Below are 22,277 nucleotides of genomic sequence, written 5' to 3'. Positions count from 1 at the left end.
GAACAGGCACTGCGGACACTTGTCACAAAGGGTGGAAAAGCATGATGCAAGATGTCCTGGATGTTGCCCTCAGCAGGATCTCCAATTGTGTTTACTCTTGAATATTTACTTAAATGCTTAAAATAGTAGGTCAGTAACAGAATGACCTGTCAGAGGGAAATATCAGATCAATAACAGAGTCAATGCCCCCTCTAATTTTAGCAAAAATTCTGATAAGTATGGTTCTTTAACCTTTTGAGAGAAATATGTCGCTTTACCGACTTTTACTCACAAATGGAGACTTAAACCTGTTTCTAATTCAAATCTTTTCAAAGAAACCTGGAAACTACGAAGAGTTGAACAGCGTCTGTATATGACTCAGCGTTTAACTTTTTATTTTGACCCTCATGTAAAATTCATAGAAATATTATCGATAATAAAAACTGAAATACCATCAACTCACAAATACAAAAGATGACCTTTTCACTTTTTGTCTCAGTACCACAAACTTTGATACATTTTAGTGGAGTTTTTTATGATACATAAACTCAAAGTGTCCCATAATTACAAAGTGATAAAAAAAATGTTTTCCAATTCAGTTTGGAAACAAAAATTTGAAACAGTAGCATTATGTGTAATGGAATGACTTTGATATTTCAGAAAAACTGAAGGATTTTCCTATCCTTTGGTGCAAAAACAGCAAAAACTCAGATTGACACATTGTCTGTATTCATTAATATTCAAGGTCTTACAGGAAGAGGCATCTCCTCCAAGTTTTCTTTTACGTTTGCCTGGTTTCAACAATAACATATAAAATTGTTTAAAAATTTTTTTAAAAAGTTCAAGGGTCATAAATACTGTGTAACTGTAGTGGAGATGTGTCAAGAAGCAATAAAGACAAAAAGCATAATTTAAAAGATCGTAATTTATTCCTTTGGATCGTGTTGCACTAGATTTGTTATTGGAGAACAAAGCAACAAATTCATAAACAGAAATGCTTTGATCGCAGAATTTAAACATTTTCATAGATCAGCAATCCAGGTTTTAAGAATTTTGTTGTCATTCAATCACAATTATTTAAACACACGTAGACGAAACCATCTACAATTATGACAGAAGAGTTTTAATTTACTAAAATGGAAAGAAATCATCTCTATAGTAAAAATAAAATAAATTATCTCTGATATAATTTGGACACTTGCCCTGAAAAAAAGCTCTGTAACTGGCCAGCAGAATTTAAGTTAAATAGGAAAATAAATACATAATTTAAGTAAAATAATCTTTATGGTATAGATTGTCTCTTATGTATATATATATGTTTGATTTTTCTCAACATACTTCATATTTTCTATATTTAACCTACACAATTACAAAACAGGAACATTCAGCAAAGATTTCACAATAGTCACCATTCATGATTGCAGTATTGATTGCATCTAAATTATCTAAACCTGGACAATTAATTTTCATGTCAAAGAAACGTCCAGTAGGTTGCTTTTTTAATCCCTTTCAAAAATCAGGAAAATACATGAAAAGATTAATTTAATCTCAAATTTATCCGAGTACAACTACCCATATTTTTTCTTGCACTAACATTTAATATCGATGTCAAAAATTCATACCGTCTTTACCACGTTTTTCTAAGAATCTTCACAGTCACAGATATGACAAAGAGGAGTCAAAAACAGCACTTTACGGCACAAAAACAACAGTACAGGAATGTACGGTATGTCCAAAAGGCAAACCATGCAAGTATAGCCCCAGTCCCATTCACGGCCCCTGTAACTCAGACACACACACACATCTGTCATCCAAAGCACACACTCGCACACTTTCAGAAAAACACATACACAAACAACTAACTACAGACATACACACACAAATTACGGCCACAGCACAGACCTACTCTAACAGCCCCAAAGTTACACGTCTAAAACGGTGCATCAGAGATCACACAGTAACTATAAAACACCACGACTGAGACTACGGTTGTCACCATCTTATTAATAGAATCAAAGGGGGAAAGATCTGAGCAAGAAAGAAAAAAGCTTTAACTATATACTGTATATGTATATATATATATATTAAAAAAAAAGTTTTCATATTTTCAAAAATTAAAACATTCAGCAAGGAAAGTTTATTTACTCTACTGTACTCCCACTGTCATATTAATCTACAGTTAAGCATTTCGTCTTTGCTTGATGGGACTTAAAGGTACATAAGAATCTCTCTAGCAGGTCAATCCAGCAAATGTCCTGCCCACTTTCGTAAAATTAGTCCAGATTGAACTTCAGAGTTTGAGCAAAAACATGATTTAAATATTTCTTATTTTAACATAGACTTAAAATCCAATTAAAACAATGCAATTTTGTTCTCTTAAAAAAGCTTTTAAAACAAATCCTATGAAGTTCAAGGGGGGAAGGGGGTGTGTGTGTGTGTGCATAAATGCGTCACACTGGATCAGCTCAGGTATTGCTGCAGTTATCGCCTCTGTAGTTCAGGCCTGGTCAGTCGTTACTCAATCAGTTCTGGTGGGACAGCTGTGCTGTGACACCCAACACCTCCGTCCACACCCGCAGCATCCTGCTATTGACTGTACAGCCATCTATGTAAGGGCGCTCACGCTCTTACTCTTTAGACTAGAATGTGTTGTGCATCTGAGAGCTTACTGAATCACTGCCTCCGATCCACTTTCTCTGATTTAATGCACCCAGGAAGAATGCATCTCTTCTAAAAGAAGTGCTCCCTGCATATTTTATGACTGATGGGTCAAAATATGGACCACAAGGCAAGTGTGATAGAAATTGTGTATGTTTCTCTATGCAAAAATAAGTGGCACCAGTCAATAGTATGACACGCAGACCTTTTAACATGTTGGATAACTAAGTGAATTGTGATTTCATAAGTGCGATAACGTGCTCAGAGAGCGCAAACACAGAGTTGATACACTCTTTAATTTGTGTTGCGAGGCCAGACAGAATTGAGTTTTAATCAAAGGGGTAACGAGTTTCAAAAGTGATTTAATGTGTGTTGAGGATTGTGTGATTTTGTGGGTGTGTGTAGAAAACTGTTAAAAGACTGTGTGAATCTTCAGAGTAGTGCACAGAGTACACAGGGATCTGATGTGCTGTTCTTGCTGCAGAAAGCAATAAAGCTCAGGACTCAGAAGAACCATCTCAACCGTCTGTGTTGAACATTTTTCCATTTTACCCAAGTCATGCAGCTTTGGCAGCTTTCAGACACTAATACTATGGGTGATGTATGCAGGCAATGAGATTAGTGTCTTGCAAAAGTATTAATATCCCTTTAACTATTTCACATTTAGTTTTAAACGCAAATTTAAGGTATTTTATTGGGACATTTCATGATACACAAAGACGAGCTGGGAGGGAAATTATAGCCTCAGAGGCTCACTAGAGAAAGTTGATGGAACATCATGAAAACCCGAACATCATAGACAGGTCAGAGGTAAGGTTATGGTGAAGTTTTGGTCATTTCAAAAAGTACTGTTTAAAACATGTACAACAAAGAATAGCAAAACTGTACTTCAACCAAGTTGAAGCCATCCACCGAGTAACAGGTCTGATATGGAGGACATTAATCAGAGAAGCAGCCAAGAGGCCTATGGTAACTGTGGACGAGATCCACCGTTCAGATGGGCAAATCTGTTGACAGAAAAACTATTAGAAGTGGACTCCACAGATCTGGACCAAGTCAAAAAGCAGTAAGAAAATAAATAAAGACATTATTTAAAGTAGCCCAAAGACATAAGTAGTTTGCCAAAATTAATGTCTGGAACACAGAAAACATGTGAAAGATGGTGCTCTGGTCAAATCAGACCAAAAGTTCAAGTTTTTTGTTCCTGAAAAAAACTTGAGACTGGGGCAGAGGCTCACCTTCCAGCATTTCAATCCAAGCTGGATTAGGATTAAGGCGTCGCCTAAGCCTCCAAGTTTTGTTAAAAGACAGATGTGATGAGGCAAGTGAGGCAGTCACAGACTTGTATTAACTGACTTGCATAGGGACAAGCCAGGTTCGCAGGTCAATGGAGAGATGCAGCGATGACGTATAGTTTATGCAACCAGCCAGAAGCAGGACTTACAACCAGACTCGGAAATCATTTCATAACTAGGTGTGATATACGATTCATATGTGGATAATTTCCCCAGCTATCAACAGAAACTCTAAACTAAATTTTTCCACCACTACTGTTGCAGGTGTAATTACATGGAAAAGTGGTTTGTGAAAAATAAAGTATTGGGGAATGGTAATAAAAAACAGTATTTGTAAAAAATAACATATCAAATAAATAACATAGCAAACTGCCATAAGTAAATGGCAGTTTGCGGCTGTAATGTGATAAAATGTGTAAAAGTTCAGGAAGTACAGATACTTTTATAATGCACTGCTAACAAGTTAGATTTGCTTCAGGACTTAAGGTCAATAATTAAATTACTTTTTATCTATTTCTGTTGCTGATTTGAACTTTTCTGACCCAACGACTTGGCAGATCAACTATTGTTGTGAAAAGTGATGATGGAGTGTGTGTCACTTTATAACTGAGAATCTGTGAGAAAATCTAAATGCAAGTTGTGAGCTCCCTGTACTGTCCACACCTGAGAACGGACAAAGGTAGAGAAAACACCGGACAGAGTGAAAGATATACAAAAAAAAAACAACAATATGCCAAGTGCACAACTCAACAGCAAGTAGAAACATTTTAACCAACCAGATGACTATTTCTGAAAAGGATGGCGTTATAAACTGTATATTTTCCTCAGAAAACATACAGAGCAGTGACTGTATGAAATAAAGACACAACAGTTGGTTATATAACCTGTAAAAGCAGCCGGGCTTTTGTTGCATCACATTCCTGAACACTCCTTGTTTTTGTCTGTTGCCCCGTGACTGTGGCTGCCGTCTGCCGAGTGTCCCGTAGGCTCGTTCCCTGCAGCGGTGCCATCAGTGAGACCGAGCTCCTTCATCCTGAGCTCTGTAGGGCTGCTAGGGCGGGTGCTAGGGCGGCTGCCAGGGTGGTTGATAGGGTGGCTGGCAGGCTGGTTGACAGGGTGGCTGGCAGGCTGGTTGACAGGGTGGCTGGCAGGCTGGTTGCCAGGGTGGTTGCCAGGAAGGCTGCTCAAAAGGTTGCCAGCGAGGTTGCTCAAAAAGTTGCCAGCGATATTCCCGGGACGACCTCCGCTATGGCTACGGCTACGGCTGCGGCTTTGGCTTTGGCTTTGGCTTTGCCTGCGGCTGAGGCTGCGGCTGCGGCTGTGTTTGCGCAGTACACTTGGACTGCGGGTCAACAACTTCATGACAACAGTGCTGTCATTTTCTGAGCTGGCATCAGAGCTGTCTGAAGAGCTGCCTGAATCATCCACAGTGGGCAGCCAGATCTGAGGATTGATGGAAAAGTGTTGAAAAAGCTGCAAAATGCCAGTGAACTGTGAAGATGAAGACAAAAGCTTTTTATTAGCACCAAGTTAAAAACAATGCGTTATGATTACCTGAAATGGCTCTGTTACACCCACAATGGTGTTCGTGTTGTTGCTATAGTAACCCAAGATAAAATCCCCTGAGAATTTGGGTAATTCCTCCTCTGTAAAGTTTATCTGGAGAAAAGATTTTCAAATATTTATCGAATGGGACAGAAATACTCTCCAAGAGGAGAATCCAACGTGTCTATTGATTACCTGATGTTCCTGGGTGTAAACATTTGCGTCCTCATTCTTAGCCCACATGTATCCCACGTAATCTTTGTGGTGCTTGAAACCCACCTGTTGGTGCAACAAGATTACAACATGTAATTATTTCACTCCAAATTCTTGAAATTATGTCTGCAGGTGTGTTTGCTGACAATGACTCTTAACGGGGAAGTAGCAGTAGGACAAGTTACCTTATACAATCCAATCCAGTCCCAACTGCTTCGAGAGTAGTTGGGCATCTGTTTGTATATCACCTTTGCATCTTCTACACTCTTCCACTCATCCTCCACTATGAGAGTGACCAGAGGAATATCCACCCTGTATGGAAACTGAAAAGATTGAGCATAAGTCTATTGATATTTAAGAGCTGTGGCTTTGGACCCCAATGTGGGTCACGAAATACTGTATGGGGCTTTGAGATGGGATCCACAGATTAAAATAGAAGGAAAAAATATCAAAAATTAATTGCTAAAATTATATGCCTTAATTGTTGTGAGAGACAGAAATACTCCAGCAGCTGAGACAAATTAGGACAGTGACACAATTTTTTTTTTCCTTAGTAACTTTACAGTTACAGTCTTGCTAAACCTTCTCCTGGGATGTTGTGATGGTACAAAGACATTCAATAATAAACAATTCATAAGCTAAAGGCTTGTATTTAGTAATACGTCCACGTATCATATGTGCTGATCTTTCATTGTCAAAATGTCTGTAATTGGCTCTGGTGAACTTGTTATCAGCTTCTAGCGAAACCCTAACTTATGGTGACCCACATCTGCTTTTTCAGGGCTTGAAATTTGTCAGTTCATTATTGTTTTTGTTTTTTTATTAACTATTTAAATATAAACCACAGTAATTTGATGGGATTAAGATTTTGGGAGGTTTTCTATATGGCCATGGTCCCAGAAATGATTGTCTTGCTCCTTACAGCTGCTTTGTCACCCCTTCCACATCGCAATGGGAAGAAAGCAAGCAGATAAGGCATGTAAGACATTCTGTTAAGACATTGTTTATCAGAAGTAAAAATTATGATCAAAGATCCCAGTGCCACCTATGAGAGAATTGGCTTCTATGGTGCCCTTCTTGACACCAGTGTCCAAATGCACACTCACATCTGTCCGCTGCTGTTCCTGAACAAGCTCTGCCTCGGTGGCAACCCAGCTGAACCCTCTACAGCAGACAATCCCTGCACTTGTAAGACTTTCTTGGACATCCTGAGGATTTCTAAGCAACAGATGAACTGCTCTACTCAAATTTCTTGATGAACTTGAGCTGTTTTAATACAAACAGAAGATGATAGCATGCATTTCCTTGGAGGTAACCACAGTTTAGAAAAGAAGAACAAATTGAATTGCATCCCTCTTTTAAAAGAAACATCCCTGCTTTTTAAATTCAGATAGATTAAACAAGTGATTGCTGCCCTGTCCTCTTGACATTTTCTCTGGAGCCAAGGGAAGCTAATAGGTCATTCTGCTCAGCTGAAAGCAGATTTAATAATGAAAATAAATGCACCTTAGACTCAATGCAAACAACCACAAAAAACAAAGCAGTAAAGTGTGCAAAAAATATATTTCTGTCAATCTAAACTTTTGGCCATGACTCCAATTGTAAATACATAAAGGTAGGACTAAAGTTGCTAAAGCTGTTGGGTTGTCAGTGTTCTCATGCTTAAGTGACCAATTAGCAACATTTGTATACTTTAGCTACCCTTAGGTCACAAGTTCTTGCTGCTATTTTTTTGTATGAAAGGGCTTTTAAATCTTGGTTACCAATTATGCACGAAGTAATCTGAATATAAACCCTCAATATTCAGATTATAGGTAAAAAGAGTATGCACATATGCAATGATTTGAGCGAAGACTGTTCATTTACTGGGTAAAAAGTTTGAGTCCAGATAACCTTCTTTAAATGAACTTGTTGTTAGAACTGGTATTTCAATGTTCCAAAGATCCTAATGGTAACACCATCTTTATAATGTCTCCCACTCTGTCTCACCTCCAGGGTAAAGATGGACGACACCGGCTTGTGGTCACTGACTAAGTACTCCATGTGGCTTCGGTAGCAGTGCTGCGTCACTTTGATCCCTCTGGTCAACCCTGACACTGAAACACGCCTCTCCACTGTCTGAGCAGCTGGTGCCGTGGCCCTCAGGCGCCACAAGATGCGGTCAGTCCAAGCTGGTGTACGCTTCTTCCCACTGGAATGATTTTGAGATGAAGATTGAACAAGACTGAGAAACTGACTTTTAAAACAAAGAATGTGCATCTTCATGACCCCTTCAGGGTAGTGAGGATCTTTCAGACATCAGAGTGTAATAACTGTTTCTTTGCTCAACTCTGATCTCTGATCAGTGGCCTAGAATCTGAAATACTCCCCCTGGCCTCACCAACCTTGTATCGTATGTGTTCGTTCCAACGTCAAACTTATAGGTGGGAGGAAATCTCAGCGGCCCCTCCTCGAATCCCTCCAACACTGTCTCACTGTCTTTGATCATGTTTAGCTGCAGAAAATTACAATAAATAAACCGCACGCCTTCTCACAAATTAATAAGTGCTTACAGAATTGTGAGTGTCTCCATTTCCCTCTAGTGGCAGAATGAAGGAATTGAAAATAAATAAAGCATTATGAGATCATGCTTCATTTTAATTTAGAAGTCATAATGAAAATAATTTTTGGGTTTATATAGATTTTTTGTTTTCTAAAAATGCAAATGAAAGCAAACAGAAACCACATGTTGTATTAAGTACTTTTAATGAGCAGCAGTTGAATAGTTTTACAGTCCTCTAGTAAAACACACAAACCCCTTTTTTTACCTGATCCTTCTCCCACAACATGGCGTATCTGTTGTTCTCGATCGCTGATTTCACAGCTTGGATATCCAGATTTTCAATGCGGAAATTAAGATCCCCAAACCAGAACAGAAGACTGAAAGGAAAGAAAAGATTTGATGAGAATGTATCATTTTAAAAACTGAAGAATTATAAAAGATTTGTGTTTATGGATGTTGACAGCAGACACAGAATTGCATCTCAGTAATTCACAATAAGATTGTTTATTTTGGTCATTTAATTCAAAATGTGAAATACATTTATATATCAATATAAAACAGAGCAACATCTGTCTAAGGCATTGATTTCTGTTAATTTTAATAAATCCAAAATGCATCTTCTGAGAAAATTAGAATATTTAATGCAAAAAAACAACCATAAATTAAACTCTTAAGTGACTCAGTAAATATAGTGTAGAGTCTGGATATATTAGTCAAAGTAAAACACATCTGTTTTGTTTTTCTTTATATAAATGTAGATTTTATCATTTTGATAACACATGAAGGAGTACAGTCTGGAAACTCAGAATACTACTATACTAAATGTCTTTCTTTTCTATATTTTTTCTCATTAAATGAAATAATTTTAAAAAAAATTATTGTTACCACATATCTTCCTACTATTGTTTGAGCTTCAACAGTGAGCCATTGGCTCATTCATCCCTCTGTCGTCTTGTTTGGTAATGAAAAAATCTAAATCTTTCACTATGCCACTTTCACCTGTTTCAACAGTAGATACCATTTAATGAACACAAACACAAGTCTGCCGTTATTCACTCTACATTTAAATATTCCAGTGGTTTCACCTGATGTTTCCAAAGCTTACAAAAACCAATATGAATCATAACTAATAGATGTGTGAACCTGTGGTTGTATGTGCAGAGACTTACTCATGATCCAGAACACCAGTGGGCCCCTGGATATCAAACTGCTGCTGCTGCAAGATGCTCTCGAAGTCATCCATACGCTCGTCCTGGTTTTCCATGTGAGCAGGCAGGTGACAATTGAGGAAGCAGATGCTGTGGCCAAACACGGTCATTCGGGCACTAATGCCGCCTTTATTCCCCTGCAGAATGGGCACAGCGAAAGTTTTTAACTGAGGGTTTCTTAAAAGTCTAAGAGCAACATACAAAAGAAAAAGTATTAGCAGTTATCAGTTTTACATGTTCTTGGATAAAAATTTAATAATTACTGAATGTATGATTGATTGAGTAATTATAATAAACCTCCTCAAACAGTAAGTAGCACGGTGAGTGTCGACTGTACGGGTATGCTTCACAGCGAAACAGGAAGCGCCCTCATTAAAGAGCAGACAGCATCAATATTTGATGCAGAGAGTCAAGTGCACACTGGGGGGGAGAAATGATTCAGTGGATTCTCTGCTATCTGTGACTCATTAAAACAATGCTCCAGAAGAAAATCTGCATATCTTGGCAAACACGGCAAAAATTGATCTAAAGGTTCATAATAATGAAATTCAATGGTTCTTTAGTTGTGGTACAAGTATCCCTGCTGATACTGGGGTTGATTTTAGTGGTACACTAAAGATATTCTGTACATTGATCTTTGCTTTAGACAGAAATGAGTCAAAAGCGAGGGACTGTGGAGAATAATTAAAGAACTTCCAGAATGAGCTGAAGCAGATAACAGTTAACCAGAAATAGCTGGAAATCACATCAAACCCATCTTAGCTATATTCCGGTGACAAGATGGAAAATATTGTGCTGTTTGGTAGCAATACAAGACAATAAAAACGTTTTTTTGGGATTTTATTTATTTAAACATTAAAGAAGCAGGTTGACTGACAAATGTTGCAAAGTATTGAGTGTGTGTGTGTGTGTGTGTGGGCGTGTGTGTACGTGCGCGTGCCTGTGTGTGTGTGTGTCCTAATGAAACATACCCAAAAAGGAATTTTATTTTAGGAGCTATAACAATGGTTTTTGTACGCATCAGTCGTATTGAATTTTGAGATCAGGGCTCAGGACTAATGAGACTCACTGACACTGTTGATTCTAACTGACTTTCCATGCATTGAGAGATTATAGTTAGATTATAACATGTATCATTTTAGCATCCTAACTAAACGACACAGCATTTGACTAACAAATTATAAAAAGTGATAGGACACCCTCGTTCCTGCTTATGTCTATATCAATGCATCAATAACTGGAATGCATGCCTTCAGCCGCAGTGGGTGCGTTTTCTCTAACCCTTTGCAGCCATCTTACCCAATAACCCCCCATTCCTGTGCGGGTGGTCTCTGTCAGGACTCCACGGAGGAAAGGCAGATGGAAGTATTTCGCAAAGACCAGCAGTATCAGGCCCTGCATTCGCTCGGATGTTATCTGAGGGACAGAAATGTAAAGCTGGGTAAGGCTAGGAGCATCAAAAGGCAGGAGAGATATGATGAGCAACTTTGCATGAGTCGCACAAAAGCACACCCATACAAATGCAAAACATCATGACCCTTCGTCAAAGTGCCTGCGGCCTTGCTGTGCAGCTCCTGAACACAATGCAGTGTACATAGAGGACGGAACAGCATCTAGTTCATCCAAACATAGGAAGAAAGGTGACATTAGCACTCTTTATCCTCCAACCTCCAGTCTTGTGTTGTGTTGCATTATAATATGCATATCATGACATTTGTGTTCCTTTGACATTAAACAACACTGGAGGTATTGTTGCAGCGTTAAACACACCAAACCATCACGTACGGGAACAGAAATTTGCATGATATGTCAAACCTGTTCCCACATTTGTACACATGTTCCCCCCTCCCTCACCCTCTGTCAAGTCGTTCACAGATCCCAACCCCCAACCACAGTCTGAAGAAGCACAATCACACCCGGACTGAAATCCCTCACAGGCAAACATCCCCACGTGACCAGCCTCTCTTTTCCTGCATACTAACAGCCTATTTGAACAACTTTGTTGCGTAAGAGGTTCAGCGCAAATATAAAGACCATCCAACATAATGCTGCCTGCCTATGCTGCGACTAAAAAGAATCTCTAATCAATATCTGTCCCACTCATCCCACTTGTTTTGCTCAGAACAGATAAGTTATTTAGACCCAAAGACAAGTGACCGAGCCAGATGTGTACATTTGACTTTATGCAACAATGTCCATGCCAAAGGAAATGAACTGTGAGTAACAAATAGTGACGTCAGCAGGGAAGCTTGTTAATTTGAAATAACAGTTTCTTCATCCCGGTCTCCAACACAGATGACAACAGAAACATCACAATCCTCCTCCACACTTCCATTATTTAGAGCAATAACCACGCTTCATTAAAATTATGTAAATTATGTTTATTGCTCTTCGTATGAAACAACTTGATTTCCCAAACTTACTGGATTGTGCCATGCTACTGTTAGATAGTGTAAACTCTAGCTTACAAACACAGAAATGATAGAGACAATCAGCAGAAAGTTTGTGGTGAATCACCAGTAAGTAAAAATGCCCCGTAAGCTCTACACTACTGCAGTGAAGGGCTGATTCCTGTGCTTGCAGTAACCTGTAAACAAGACTTAGAGAGCAGAGAGCAAGGCAGATGAGCTCTTTTGTTACTGTGTCTTTTTACCACTGATGCCCCTTTATATTTTTCACACTTCGTCATATTACAGCCACACTTCAATGTATTTCCTCTGGATTTGAAGAAATAAACCAACACAAATTGGTGCATAATTTGACTTGAAAGGAAAAGGATGCACATTGTCTGGCATGTATTTGGCATTTCTTTACTAAGTAATATCCAGTGTTCTTTTGCTCTGGTGTGAGAGAGTTTTGACCGACAGAACGGCCCACCAGGTCATATCTGAACCTTTGCAGTTAACAGTAGTCAATCACTGTTACCAACTCAACAACGTTCTTGGGGCTCTAGACAAAAAAAAAGGCTGTTTGGGTTTGCACAGCATATCTTTTGCATTTTTTTAGTAAAAACTTTTGAGACCCATATATAATTTCTTCCACTCGATAATTGTACACCACTTTGAGTTGGTGGATAACATAAAATCCCATTGACATACATTAAAGCCTCGGGTGCACAGTAAACAATTAGTGAGGGATATTATGACTTTCGTAAGGCGTTGTAACTTCCTATTAAGGAACAGTTGCTTTTAAAAAAGCCCTGTGTTTCAAAACTCCTGACCTACTATTGAAATATTCACTGGAAGCAGACACACAAAGATGAATTTGAAGAGGTTCAAACCAAGTTAGTAAGCCATGAAATAGCTGGGGGACAGCATCTATTTCACTGTCAGAGGCCCATCCACACAGACAACATGATCCAAAAATAAAACGGCACCCTGGGAGACATTTGTCCAACACTTTTTTGCTTGACAGCTCATTCATACGCACTCTGGCTCAACACAGCAACTGTGCCACGCTTTGTTCCAGAAGCAGCCAGTGCAACACCAACCACAGCTGCAATGTGTGCTTTGATATGAAAACTGCAAACACAACAAGAGAATTTACTGCTTCTTTTTTTTGTAAATGTCTTATGTAAATTTTTTGGGAAGCAGGTGTACTAATCTGAGTATCACCACAATTTCTTGGTATATGGTATATGGAACCTTTCAGGCACAAATTATAGAGCTACAAAGTTACAGTGAGGAACACTCAGAGAGAGCTCGGCAGACAGCAGAGGATAATAGATCCAACGACATAGATGCCTGTTTTAAATCATCACCTCATCCGTTGCTGAGGGAACAAAATAAGCCTGAACAGCAAGAAGCTGAGATCTCCTCAGTGATAATGCAACACGCACAAAGATGAGCTGTTTAGCATTTTATTCTGAGAGTGAGCATTATTATTTACAACAAAAACAAACCATTACTGACCAGCACATAACCAAAGGGGCTCAGTCTCTCCATGCAGACGTCGCTCCACTGGTCTGTGAAGAGGACATCTTTCAGCCTTTTGTTAATCATGGAGTTCACCTCCTGCAACCTTGGAAAGAAAATGACACAAAAAATAAACCCCAGAGAATTTCCAGTTGGACACATTTAAATCTCAACCCGATACTTTATTACCAGCACCGTCGTCACTGTGACCACAGTGCTCTGAAAAAATATTTTCTCTGAGCATTGTGAGAAGTGCTCTGAGAAAGGGGACTGTAAGCAGTCCCCTTTGCAGACTGCTTATACTCTGCTTTTTTGTCACATTGAAATTTTTCAGAGCAACAAATTTAAATAAATACAATATGCAGTTTTAAGATGATAATTTAATTACTTAAGGGGAAAAGAGCTACTTTAAATACCAGCCTGGTCCCACGAGGCAACCTTACCACCACCACTGTTGTTAAATCGAGAAATAACAGTAGTGATTAATCACATTTATTTGGTTTGGTTTGAATGGGCTGTCCATTAGAATCAAGACATCACTGAAACGGAACCTCTTTGACAACAAGAAATAGGCAGAAATGTCTCAAAGAGCAACACATTTTCCATGAACCACTCCTCCACATGATCTAAAAGTGATGCCTGTTATCAAAAGCAGTGTAGCAGCTGTCACTGCCAACCAGTTATTAGGTCTTGAAGGCCACTACTTTACCACACAGAGCCAGGTTTGCTTGGACAGCTATTTTCTAAATAAAAGGAAACCATCATTTAAAAACTACATATTGTATTTATTCAGGCTATCTTAGTCTCCTATTGAATTTTGTTTGATAATCTAAAACATAAAAAACAGCTGAAGCAGGAGAAATCCACAAGGAGGCAAATACTTTTTCCTCAGCATAATATGCAGAACAAGCCATCATAAAGTGACCAGTGAGGAACCCACTGACGTGTCCCCCACAGGACACTCACCCGATGATGTACATGTCTGTGTTTCCATCTCCCACGTTCAGTCCAAGCAGAGTGGTGATGTCTTCAGGTGGCGTGGCGGAGCCCACATTCCAGGTGATGATGTGCACCCTGTCAGGAAAGGGTGGTACATAAGCTCCCACTGCCACTCATCGCCTACAGATGTGACTCACAGCTCACAGATTGAATGAGACAGCAACCTCTGCACCAACATCTCATTGTGTCTTGCCTTTCCCTTCCTTTACTTTCACGCCATAGCAGGAGACATTTAAATATTCCTTTTAAGTCTAGTGTTTGAATTTTGATCAGTTTTTGTACATTGCATTGCTGGGTGGTCAGTTTGGCCCATCAGGTAACAGGATTCAGTACATCTTATACTGTCTGAAGATCAAGATTTCAGACTCTGACATGACCTTTGTTTGTTTAAGTACATATGTTTCTGTTGAAACCAGAAAGTCTCTGAGCAGATGACAGCACGGCACTGCAAAAGCAGAGATTTCTTCGCCACAGTCAACATTTATCTCCATGAGGAGGAAGAGAAAAGTTGTTGTGCACATGAGCAATCTACAAACCTTGCTGGAAGAATTATCAAACATATTATCAAACATAATGCTACTTTTAAGCCTTAATCCTCTCAGCACAATAAATTGTGTGAAAAGATGGATGATGTGCTAAAGCTGAACCATTATAATGTCCCATCAGTGCAGAAGCATTTTTTTTTTAAATTAATATCATGTCTAACAACCCTTTTACTTCAGTTAGAGAAACTCAGTGAAGCTGGAGGAATCCCTCAGTAGACGGGGACATTGTGGCCAAAAAGGAATAGATGCAGTCAGCAACAATACTCAACTGGGCTGATTCTCAGGGGTTCAGAGTGTGTCAAGAAAACGCCATGTGATTGGCTGATTTATTATTTGTGTTGACAAAGAATTGAACAGATGTAGAGAGCAGTCAGTAAGTTTAGACTGTTTTAATTTGTGAAAAGAATATATTATTTATTTAAAAAGCATATAAATTAGCCTAGAATGTAAAAATAAATATAGAGTAGGCTATTACTAAATGCTAATACGATACAGCATAGCTAGCTAAACCTCAGTGTATAAAAATAACTGGTATGTGTACTGAGGCAACTGCCTTAGCTGTCTGTGAATGGGAGGCCAAATAAAACATTCAGGGACACGAATGCCGGGACAAACAAAGAGACAGAGGAACCAACCTGAACTCCTCCTGAACCTGAGGCAGAGTGTCAGCGGTGCCCGCCAAGGACAGGGCTCTCTGCGCATGCTGGGTTCAGGTGAGAGGGCACAGGTCTGCTAGGAGGTGGTTGGGGCACGGATGCAGCTCTGACCGGGTGGTGACCTGGACCTTTAGGACCCGCCTTGACACTCAGCCCAGTTTGCTCTTCGGTCTGGGGAGAGGGTTTGGGCTGGCTTACCACACTGCCGTCAGGAGTGGTCTCATTCTGGTTAGTTTGTGGAGCAGGTTCGGTTTTGGGTTCAGTTTTGGTTTCAACTCTGGGTTCAGTCTTGGGGTCAGCTTTGGGCTCAGTTTTGGGTGCAGCTTTGGGCTCAACTCTGGGTTCAGTTGGTTCTGAAATATCTACAGATGCCTCAATCCTGGGACTTCTCTGGGGCCGCGGAGGCCTGGAGGGAACCGGAGGCTGACGGGTGGTGGGATTGTTGGGTCCATCTGAGGCTGCAGCTTGAGCTGGAGCTGAAGCTGGGGCTGAAGCCTCTGCTCTGCTTCTTGACTCCTGTTTTTGTCTCTTGCTTTGCCTCAAGTTATGTTGGTCCATTTCTGGGAAATAAAAAGATAAATATTAAACTTGCATAATTTCTATTTTGTTTACATTTTAGCAATATACAGTACGTTGTAGAAATATTTTCACACTCAAGAAACCACACTTTCATGCATCTTATTGCGATTTTATGTTAAACTAAAAGCAGTGCCTAACCTAAAACTAAAAGGTAGAGAATATATGTTTTCTATTTTTGATAAAAAACATAACCAATCTGGTGTGCATGTGTATTAAGCACCAATATTCTGATAAGACTTGGAAACTGAAGTTCTTCATCAAATTTGATCGAGCCTAGGCTGTTTTACAAAAAATAAATAAATAAAAATGTCGTTCTCTAAATTTGCAAAGGTTTAAGCAGCATACCTGATAAGACCTGATGTCGTAATTATTCGTAATACCTGATGAATATTGACTGTGAAACAGCTAAATCAAGAGTATTTAATACTAAATTGTATCTAAAAAATATATTGAAAACCATTGATCCCTTTTCCTCTTCACAATTAAAATCCAAATCAAGTTTATTTGCATAGAACATTTCAGCAGCAAGGCGGTTCAAGGTGCTTTACATAATAAAAACAGAAAATTACAACATCATAAAGAAAACACAATACAGTCAACAACTGAACAAACATTACATTTTGATGTTATGTTAAATAAATTACACTTTGCAAGGCAATGTAAAAATGTCTGGCAATCTGACAGTTAGGTTTACAGATCATATTTTCAAAGGGTAAAGGAAATAAAGTAAACCTTGTTCCATACACGGGTCAATTCAGTTGATGACTGTAAGACTGTCCTGGTGTCAGATTGACCCAGAATTACAACAGAGTCATTCCTGAGTCAAATTGTTGTCGCTGTTCAATTACCTGCCTCCTCAAGGTATCGGAAACAGCTGAACAAAGCTGAGTGTATTTATTTCAAACAAATGAAAGAATAAATGTGAGAACTAACGGGAGAGAAGAAAGACATGAGAAGAGACATCTCATTGTCCGAACCTGAACATAATTTACTATTGTCTCCACTCCTGCAGGAGCAGGCCAATGGTTTTCAAGCAACAGAGCTGGTGAAAATTTGCTCAAAACTAGCAGCGAAAAAACAGCATGGTCCAAAATCTTGCAAATCACAAGCATGGATTACAATGAAAAAAAGAGAGAGGAAGCTGCATAGACAGACAGAATGAAACAGAAGACAAAGAGGCAGAAATAAAGGAGGAATTTAGGCCAAACGATTTGGGTAACAATCCATTCAGTCGTTAATGACTAAATAATTCCCTTATTTGCTTTTCTGAGCTTCCTCACATGCCAAGCAACGGTACTGAATAAGAAGTGCTTTTACAATTTGCAGTCTAGTGGGTAATATATTGAAGTAATGACAAGGCCCATTTAACCAATATTATCACAAATAATAAAAATTTATGAAAATAATTTTTTCCCCCATTATTCTTGTAAATGAAATATTGAAGGATTTTGTAAAGCCCTGACACCCCAATACTCATTCAGATTCATCATCAATAGCTATAAAACAACAGCAAAATGCACTCTTTCTGGACAAATTGGCTATTTAACTGTCCACACAGTTAAATGATTTAGGAAGCCTTCATTTATTAAGAACAATTTCTATGGTCAGACATTAATTATTTAGTGAGAGAAGTTAAATGTGAATTCAATACTTCAATTTTAAGCAACTCCAGCCTTGAATCCTCCACCCACAGTAACTATTTTGACATCAAAGAGTGTTGTCTGTAGCAAATGCTACCTCTCCAATGTAAGTACCGTACATAAGAACAGGATGTTAAATCCTTTCAGCAATCAAAATATCATGTAGTTAGGAACAATCCCCCGTATGCATGTAAGGATAAAAAAGCTGATGACCCCAATCCTTCAGTTAGTGATGGCTGAGACATTCATCATAAAGACAGGAACAAAAATGCCAGAGTCAGATTTTTGTTGAGACTGAGAACCTTTCAGCAGCAAAGTGATGTTAATGGCTACTACATCCCATTCCCCACATGGCTGGAACTGCATCTTTGCATTGTGTGCACAGTTTGGGTCAGTAGGGAGAGAGAGAGAAAAAGAGAGAGAGACAGCTTCCTGCTCAGGGACAAAGAAACAACAGCGCTCTCGTCTGATTATTCACACGACCTTGAGCAGACAGAGGCCCACCGACTGTCATGCTGTGATGAGAACCACCTCAGTATTTCACATGTACTCAGAAACACGCTGCTTGTCCAGTCCTTGATAACCTGAAAACTGACTGGACATGGTGTACTCCTGAGGTCTATGCACTGCATCGAGTGAGGGGTTGGGTAGAGGGGGTGCGTTTGAGCGAGCAGGGTAAGTGGGCACACGTGGATGTGGGTGGATGCAAAACGAGGTAAGGGAACGGGAGGGAGAGCAAACCAAGACAGCCCCCTTCAGTGGCACCACTGTCTTTCTGCAGAATGTCTCTCAACTGATCCCCTCACACTTCCCTTTGGCGGTGACTGTTTATCCAGGCTCTAATCCTTCTTCTCCGGCTCTCTTATCGCCCATTTTTCCAATCCTTTCTGTCCCCACTTCTTCGCACAGGCCCATTGTTCCATCTTACCCACCTTTATCATCACCATCCTGTAATTTTTCTTCTCACAAGGAGATGAAAACCTAAAACATTGATCACAATGACTCCCATTCCCTCGCTTACTTATCCCCTCCGGACGAGCATCCATGTTCTGTGACATGCACTGCATTGTTTTCCCTCAGCCAACCGCCCCACCATCAGTGACGTCAACCAGCCACAATCCAAACATCCACTGTCACAACAAACGTCATTAAATAATAAAAGAGAACGAGCCAAACATTAGCTTTTCTGGGAACGATTACCACTTCCATGCCCACTCACGTTCACCGAGGCAGGAATGAAATGATTGGATAATAACAATCCTGTCACAGTGTTTACATGCTCCTTCCTTCAGGCTCGAGAGCTGAGAGCCAGGAAGCATGCAGTCAGTGCAACCCAAACAGCAGCCTCCAGCCGGCCTTCTTGGCTCCTCTGGCAGGATTAATTGACAACAAAGATAGCTTTAGATGGATGAGTCAGACAAATAGCGAGGAGCCAATTTGCTTTAGATACCAAGGGTAAAAAACAAATCAGCTGTGTGCTTGCGCTGATTATTCTTATCTAAAATTGCTGGCTTTGCATGGCTGCAACGTGTTTATTCTCGACAGATTCTGATCTCTTTGGTGTTTAGTGTTGAAATTAAAGCCATGCAGCGTGCTGGTGATGAATGCCTCCAGAGTCGTACGCCCCTGTGACAAGGATACTAATGATGACCCAGACAGCGATGAAACCAGCAGCTGCTGCCACAGCTGTAAATGGCTCCTTCCAGGTCCTAACGCCAATGCGCATTACACCCCCATCTTTCTAGGGGGCGCCGTTTCTTTGATCAAGTCAAAATGATTCTCCTTTCAATTTTTAATACGAGAGATACAGCGATCATTCAGACATCGATTGGAATCTGACGGTTTTCCCTTGATCGACTCTGATCAGTCACTGTGCAGGTCAAACACTGAAAGATCAGAATTTTTCCTCTATTTACATAAATGCATCAAAACTTAGAGCACCTATGTTTGGCCTATAACTGCATCAACCAACAGCATGGAGTTTGTTGCAGTAAGGGATTCGTGACTAGATTAATCTCTACAACCTATAGCTCCTGTCACCGTGTATCCTGTCTTGTCATCTGGATATTGAAAACAATGGGTCATGTGGGTCTAAATATGAGGGAACGAAGGAGAACATTGTGGAACACGGAGTCCTGTTACACCACTCATACATACCCGTACTGAATAGTGTGTATGCTCATCATTTCTGACATCGTAATCAGAAATGATGTGTTACTTTTGCACAAATATCACATTCTCAAGTTCTTCTTGATATTTAAGGGTCAACTGACATCATTGAAATGAAATGTAATTTATTTTGCGAGTTAATCTTAAATCACTGCACACAGCATTACTTAATGCTATGACTGGGACACTGCTGCAATAACCAAGTCGCAGCTGTGTTGAACTGGTGTAAACATATGTTACATGACAGCAGTGGCTCACACAATTTTCTGGCATGCCCAACAAATCTACAGAAGGTGATAAAATCGTTTATGCTGTAGCATTAAGGAGCATTTCCTTACTCCACCACTGAAATGAAAGGCTTATAGGCAAAAGTGTAATAAGGATATTAACAACTAATTTATGCTTTACACTAAGGGCTTACAATATTACATAAACATATTGCAGCTTCAATGCCAGTTATACCGTTATTCCCCCTATTCTTCTCTTCTCTTTTTTTCAATCAGCTGTGGGCAGGAAGCCCAAGTTATTGTCAACTCTAACTGATAATGTCTGTAAGCCCCCAAAACTGTCGCACTGTGAATTTGAGTCTGATAGCACTGTTGGGATTGATGTTTTTGCTACTTGAATGATTTCTTTCAATTGAAATTCAAACTGTGATCCATCAATTAAAAATGGTGCGAAGCAACCCAATGGAAACTCTATGCTTGAGTTTTCTCTAATTAAAAATATCACACATGTATGATGCAAATCATTTTGAACTGTCAATTAATCTTGTTGTCAAAAAGAAAATTCAAAGACAAACTAATGAAACACAATCCCCCTGCATGCAAATGTCTAGCTCTCTTACTGAGAGGTCGGTTCATTGGCCACAGACCCTTCCTGGAACAGCAGCTTCACGGCTCACTGACTGTTCTTCCAGCAAATACCAAAACTTGAGCAAGGCTGGCTGCATTAGAATTGCATGCACTGATTTAAACTCTAGCATTGCCACAGGTGATTCTGCTTGCAACTACAATTTTCATTTAATCTACAAACTACATGCATGGCTTAGTGCTTATATCTGTCTCGCCCTCTCACTGAATATTAAACTACATGCAATGATTTTTTGTGACAGTTCAGCATGCAGCAGTACATTGAAAACATGGAAAACACTGGAACACATACAATAATAGTGTATGCAGTACATTTATGCTCAGAAACAGTGTTCAGATACTGGGACAGAAAGGAGCGCTGTCTCATCTGGAATGGAGCATGAGGTAATTTGGCCTAATAAACACTCAGACATCAAGGACAGCTTTTATAGCCAGAAAAGAGCATGAAGGTCATTTTAACTGTGTCATTGTTTTGCATTAAAACATGATCTCAGACATGTGGGTGCCAGAATGTGTAACTGTGCGCATGCATTTAAGATAAGGGATGAAAATATAAAAGTGATTCATCAGCAGGTGGGAGAAAGGTGAGCAGTTTTTCTCTTCTTCAACATGACTTATAAACCAGAAACATTCTGACACAAGCAACCAAAAATAACAATACACAGAATGAAGTAATGGCTGCTGGAAACACCAAGACTCGCTAAAGAACTATTTTTAAGCTCATTAGTCTATTACTGAACACCTTTACCTGTTCGGGTTTTTCAGTGCGAAGGTCCGTGGCAGTTCTGCTGGGTACACCCTGTGTGCAGGTACGGGTCGTTCAGTCCGAGGTCTGGGTGGAAAATGTATAAGACTCACTCCCTGTTACAGAGAAACACAGTGAACTTTCCTGTGCTGCCACCTCCGAGTCACCATCGGCATCTCTTCTCACTCCTCCTTTTCTTCCTTCTTTCCTTCCTCAGTCGGTGGATTGGTGGAGAGGAGGCGCAGGCAGGTAGGTGGGCTTAAAGCGATGCTGACCACAGGTTTATCACCAGGCAGGCTACATCTCCCAGAGCCGTGTGTCTAACCGAGGACATACATAGGCTGAAACTGCAGCCTGCTGACATGCCCTTCAAACTACAAAAAGACGCCCCGGACGACGTGCGCCTGCAGTTTCCGTGAACGAGCAGCCGCTGAGCGAAGGAGCTGCGTGGGGTTGATAATTGCACAGTGCATCCGACAGGAAGGCACACACAGAGCTACAGCACCTAGAACAGATTTGTAGGAGCAAACTGTAGCCTCAACGAGAGGGCCCGGTTGGCAACCAGCAACACATCCGTTCCCCGATTCCCCCTCTGGTTTCTATGGAAATAAACGAACTGTTATCGGTTTAAACCGCAACCTGCGTCGATTCCAACGGTAGGTGCTATTCTACGTAACATCACTCTATATTGGCACCAGAGTGTCACCTAGTGGTCTGT

General features: G+C 40.0%; 1 protein-coding gene across 1 annotated transcript; it reads right to left on the bottom strand.

Moving 5' to 3' along the window:
- Window positions 1-886: 886 nt before the first annotated feature.
- Window positions 887-22,161, bottom strand: inpp5jb (inositol polyphosphate-5-phosphatase Jb). The gene is given in 14 exon segments (XM_032578699.1): window positions 887-5,375; window positions 5,487-5,591; window positions 5,673-5,756; window positions 5,876-6,013; window positions 7,680-7,881; window positions 8,075-8,184; window positions 8,498-8,609; window positions 9,402-9,577; window positions 10,740-10,856; window positions 13,352-13,460; window positions 14,321-14,428; window positions 15,534-15,601; window positions 15,603-16,114; window positions 21,563-22,161. Coding segments are annotated over 13 exon segments (2,370 nt in total). The 5' UTR covers window positions 16,113-16,114; window positions 21,563-22,161; the 3' UTR covers window positions 887-4,844.
- Window positions 22,162-22,277: the final 116 nt, after the last annotated feature.

Source organism: Xiphophorus hellerii, chromosome 12 (genome assembly GCF_003331165.1).
Source record: "Xiphophorus hellerii strain 12219 chromosome 12, Xiphophorus_hellerii-4.1, whole genome shotgun sequence".
Lineage (NCBI taxonomy): Eukaryota > Metazoa > Chordata > Actinopteri > Cyprinodontiformes > Poeciliidae > Xiphophorus > Xiphophorus hellerii.
Note: the sequence above shows the minus strand (reverse complement) of the source record. Positions and strands in the feature narration are given on the sequence as shown.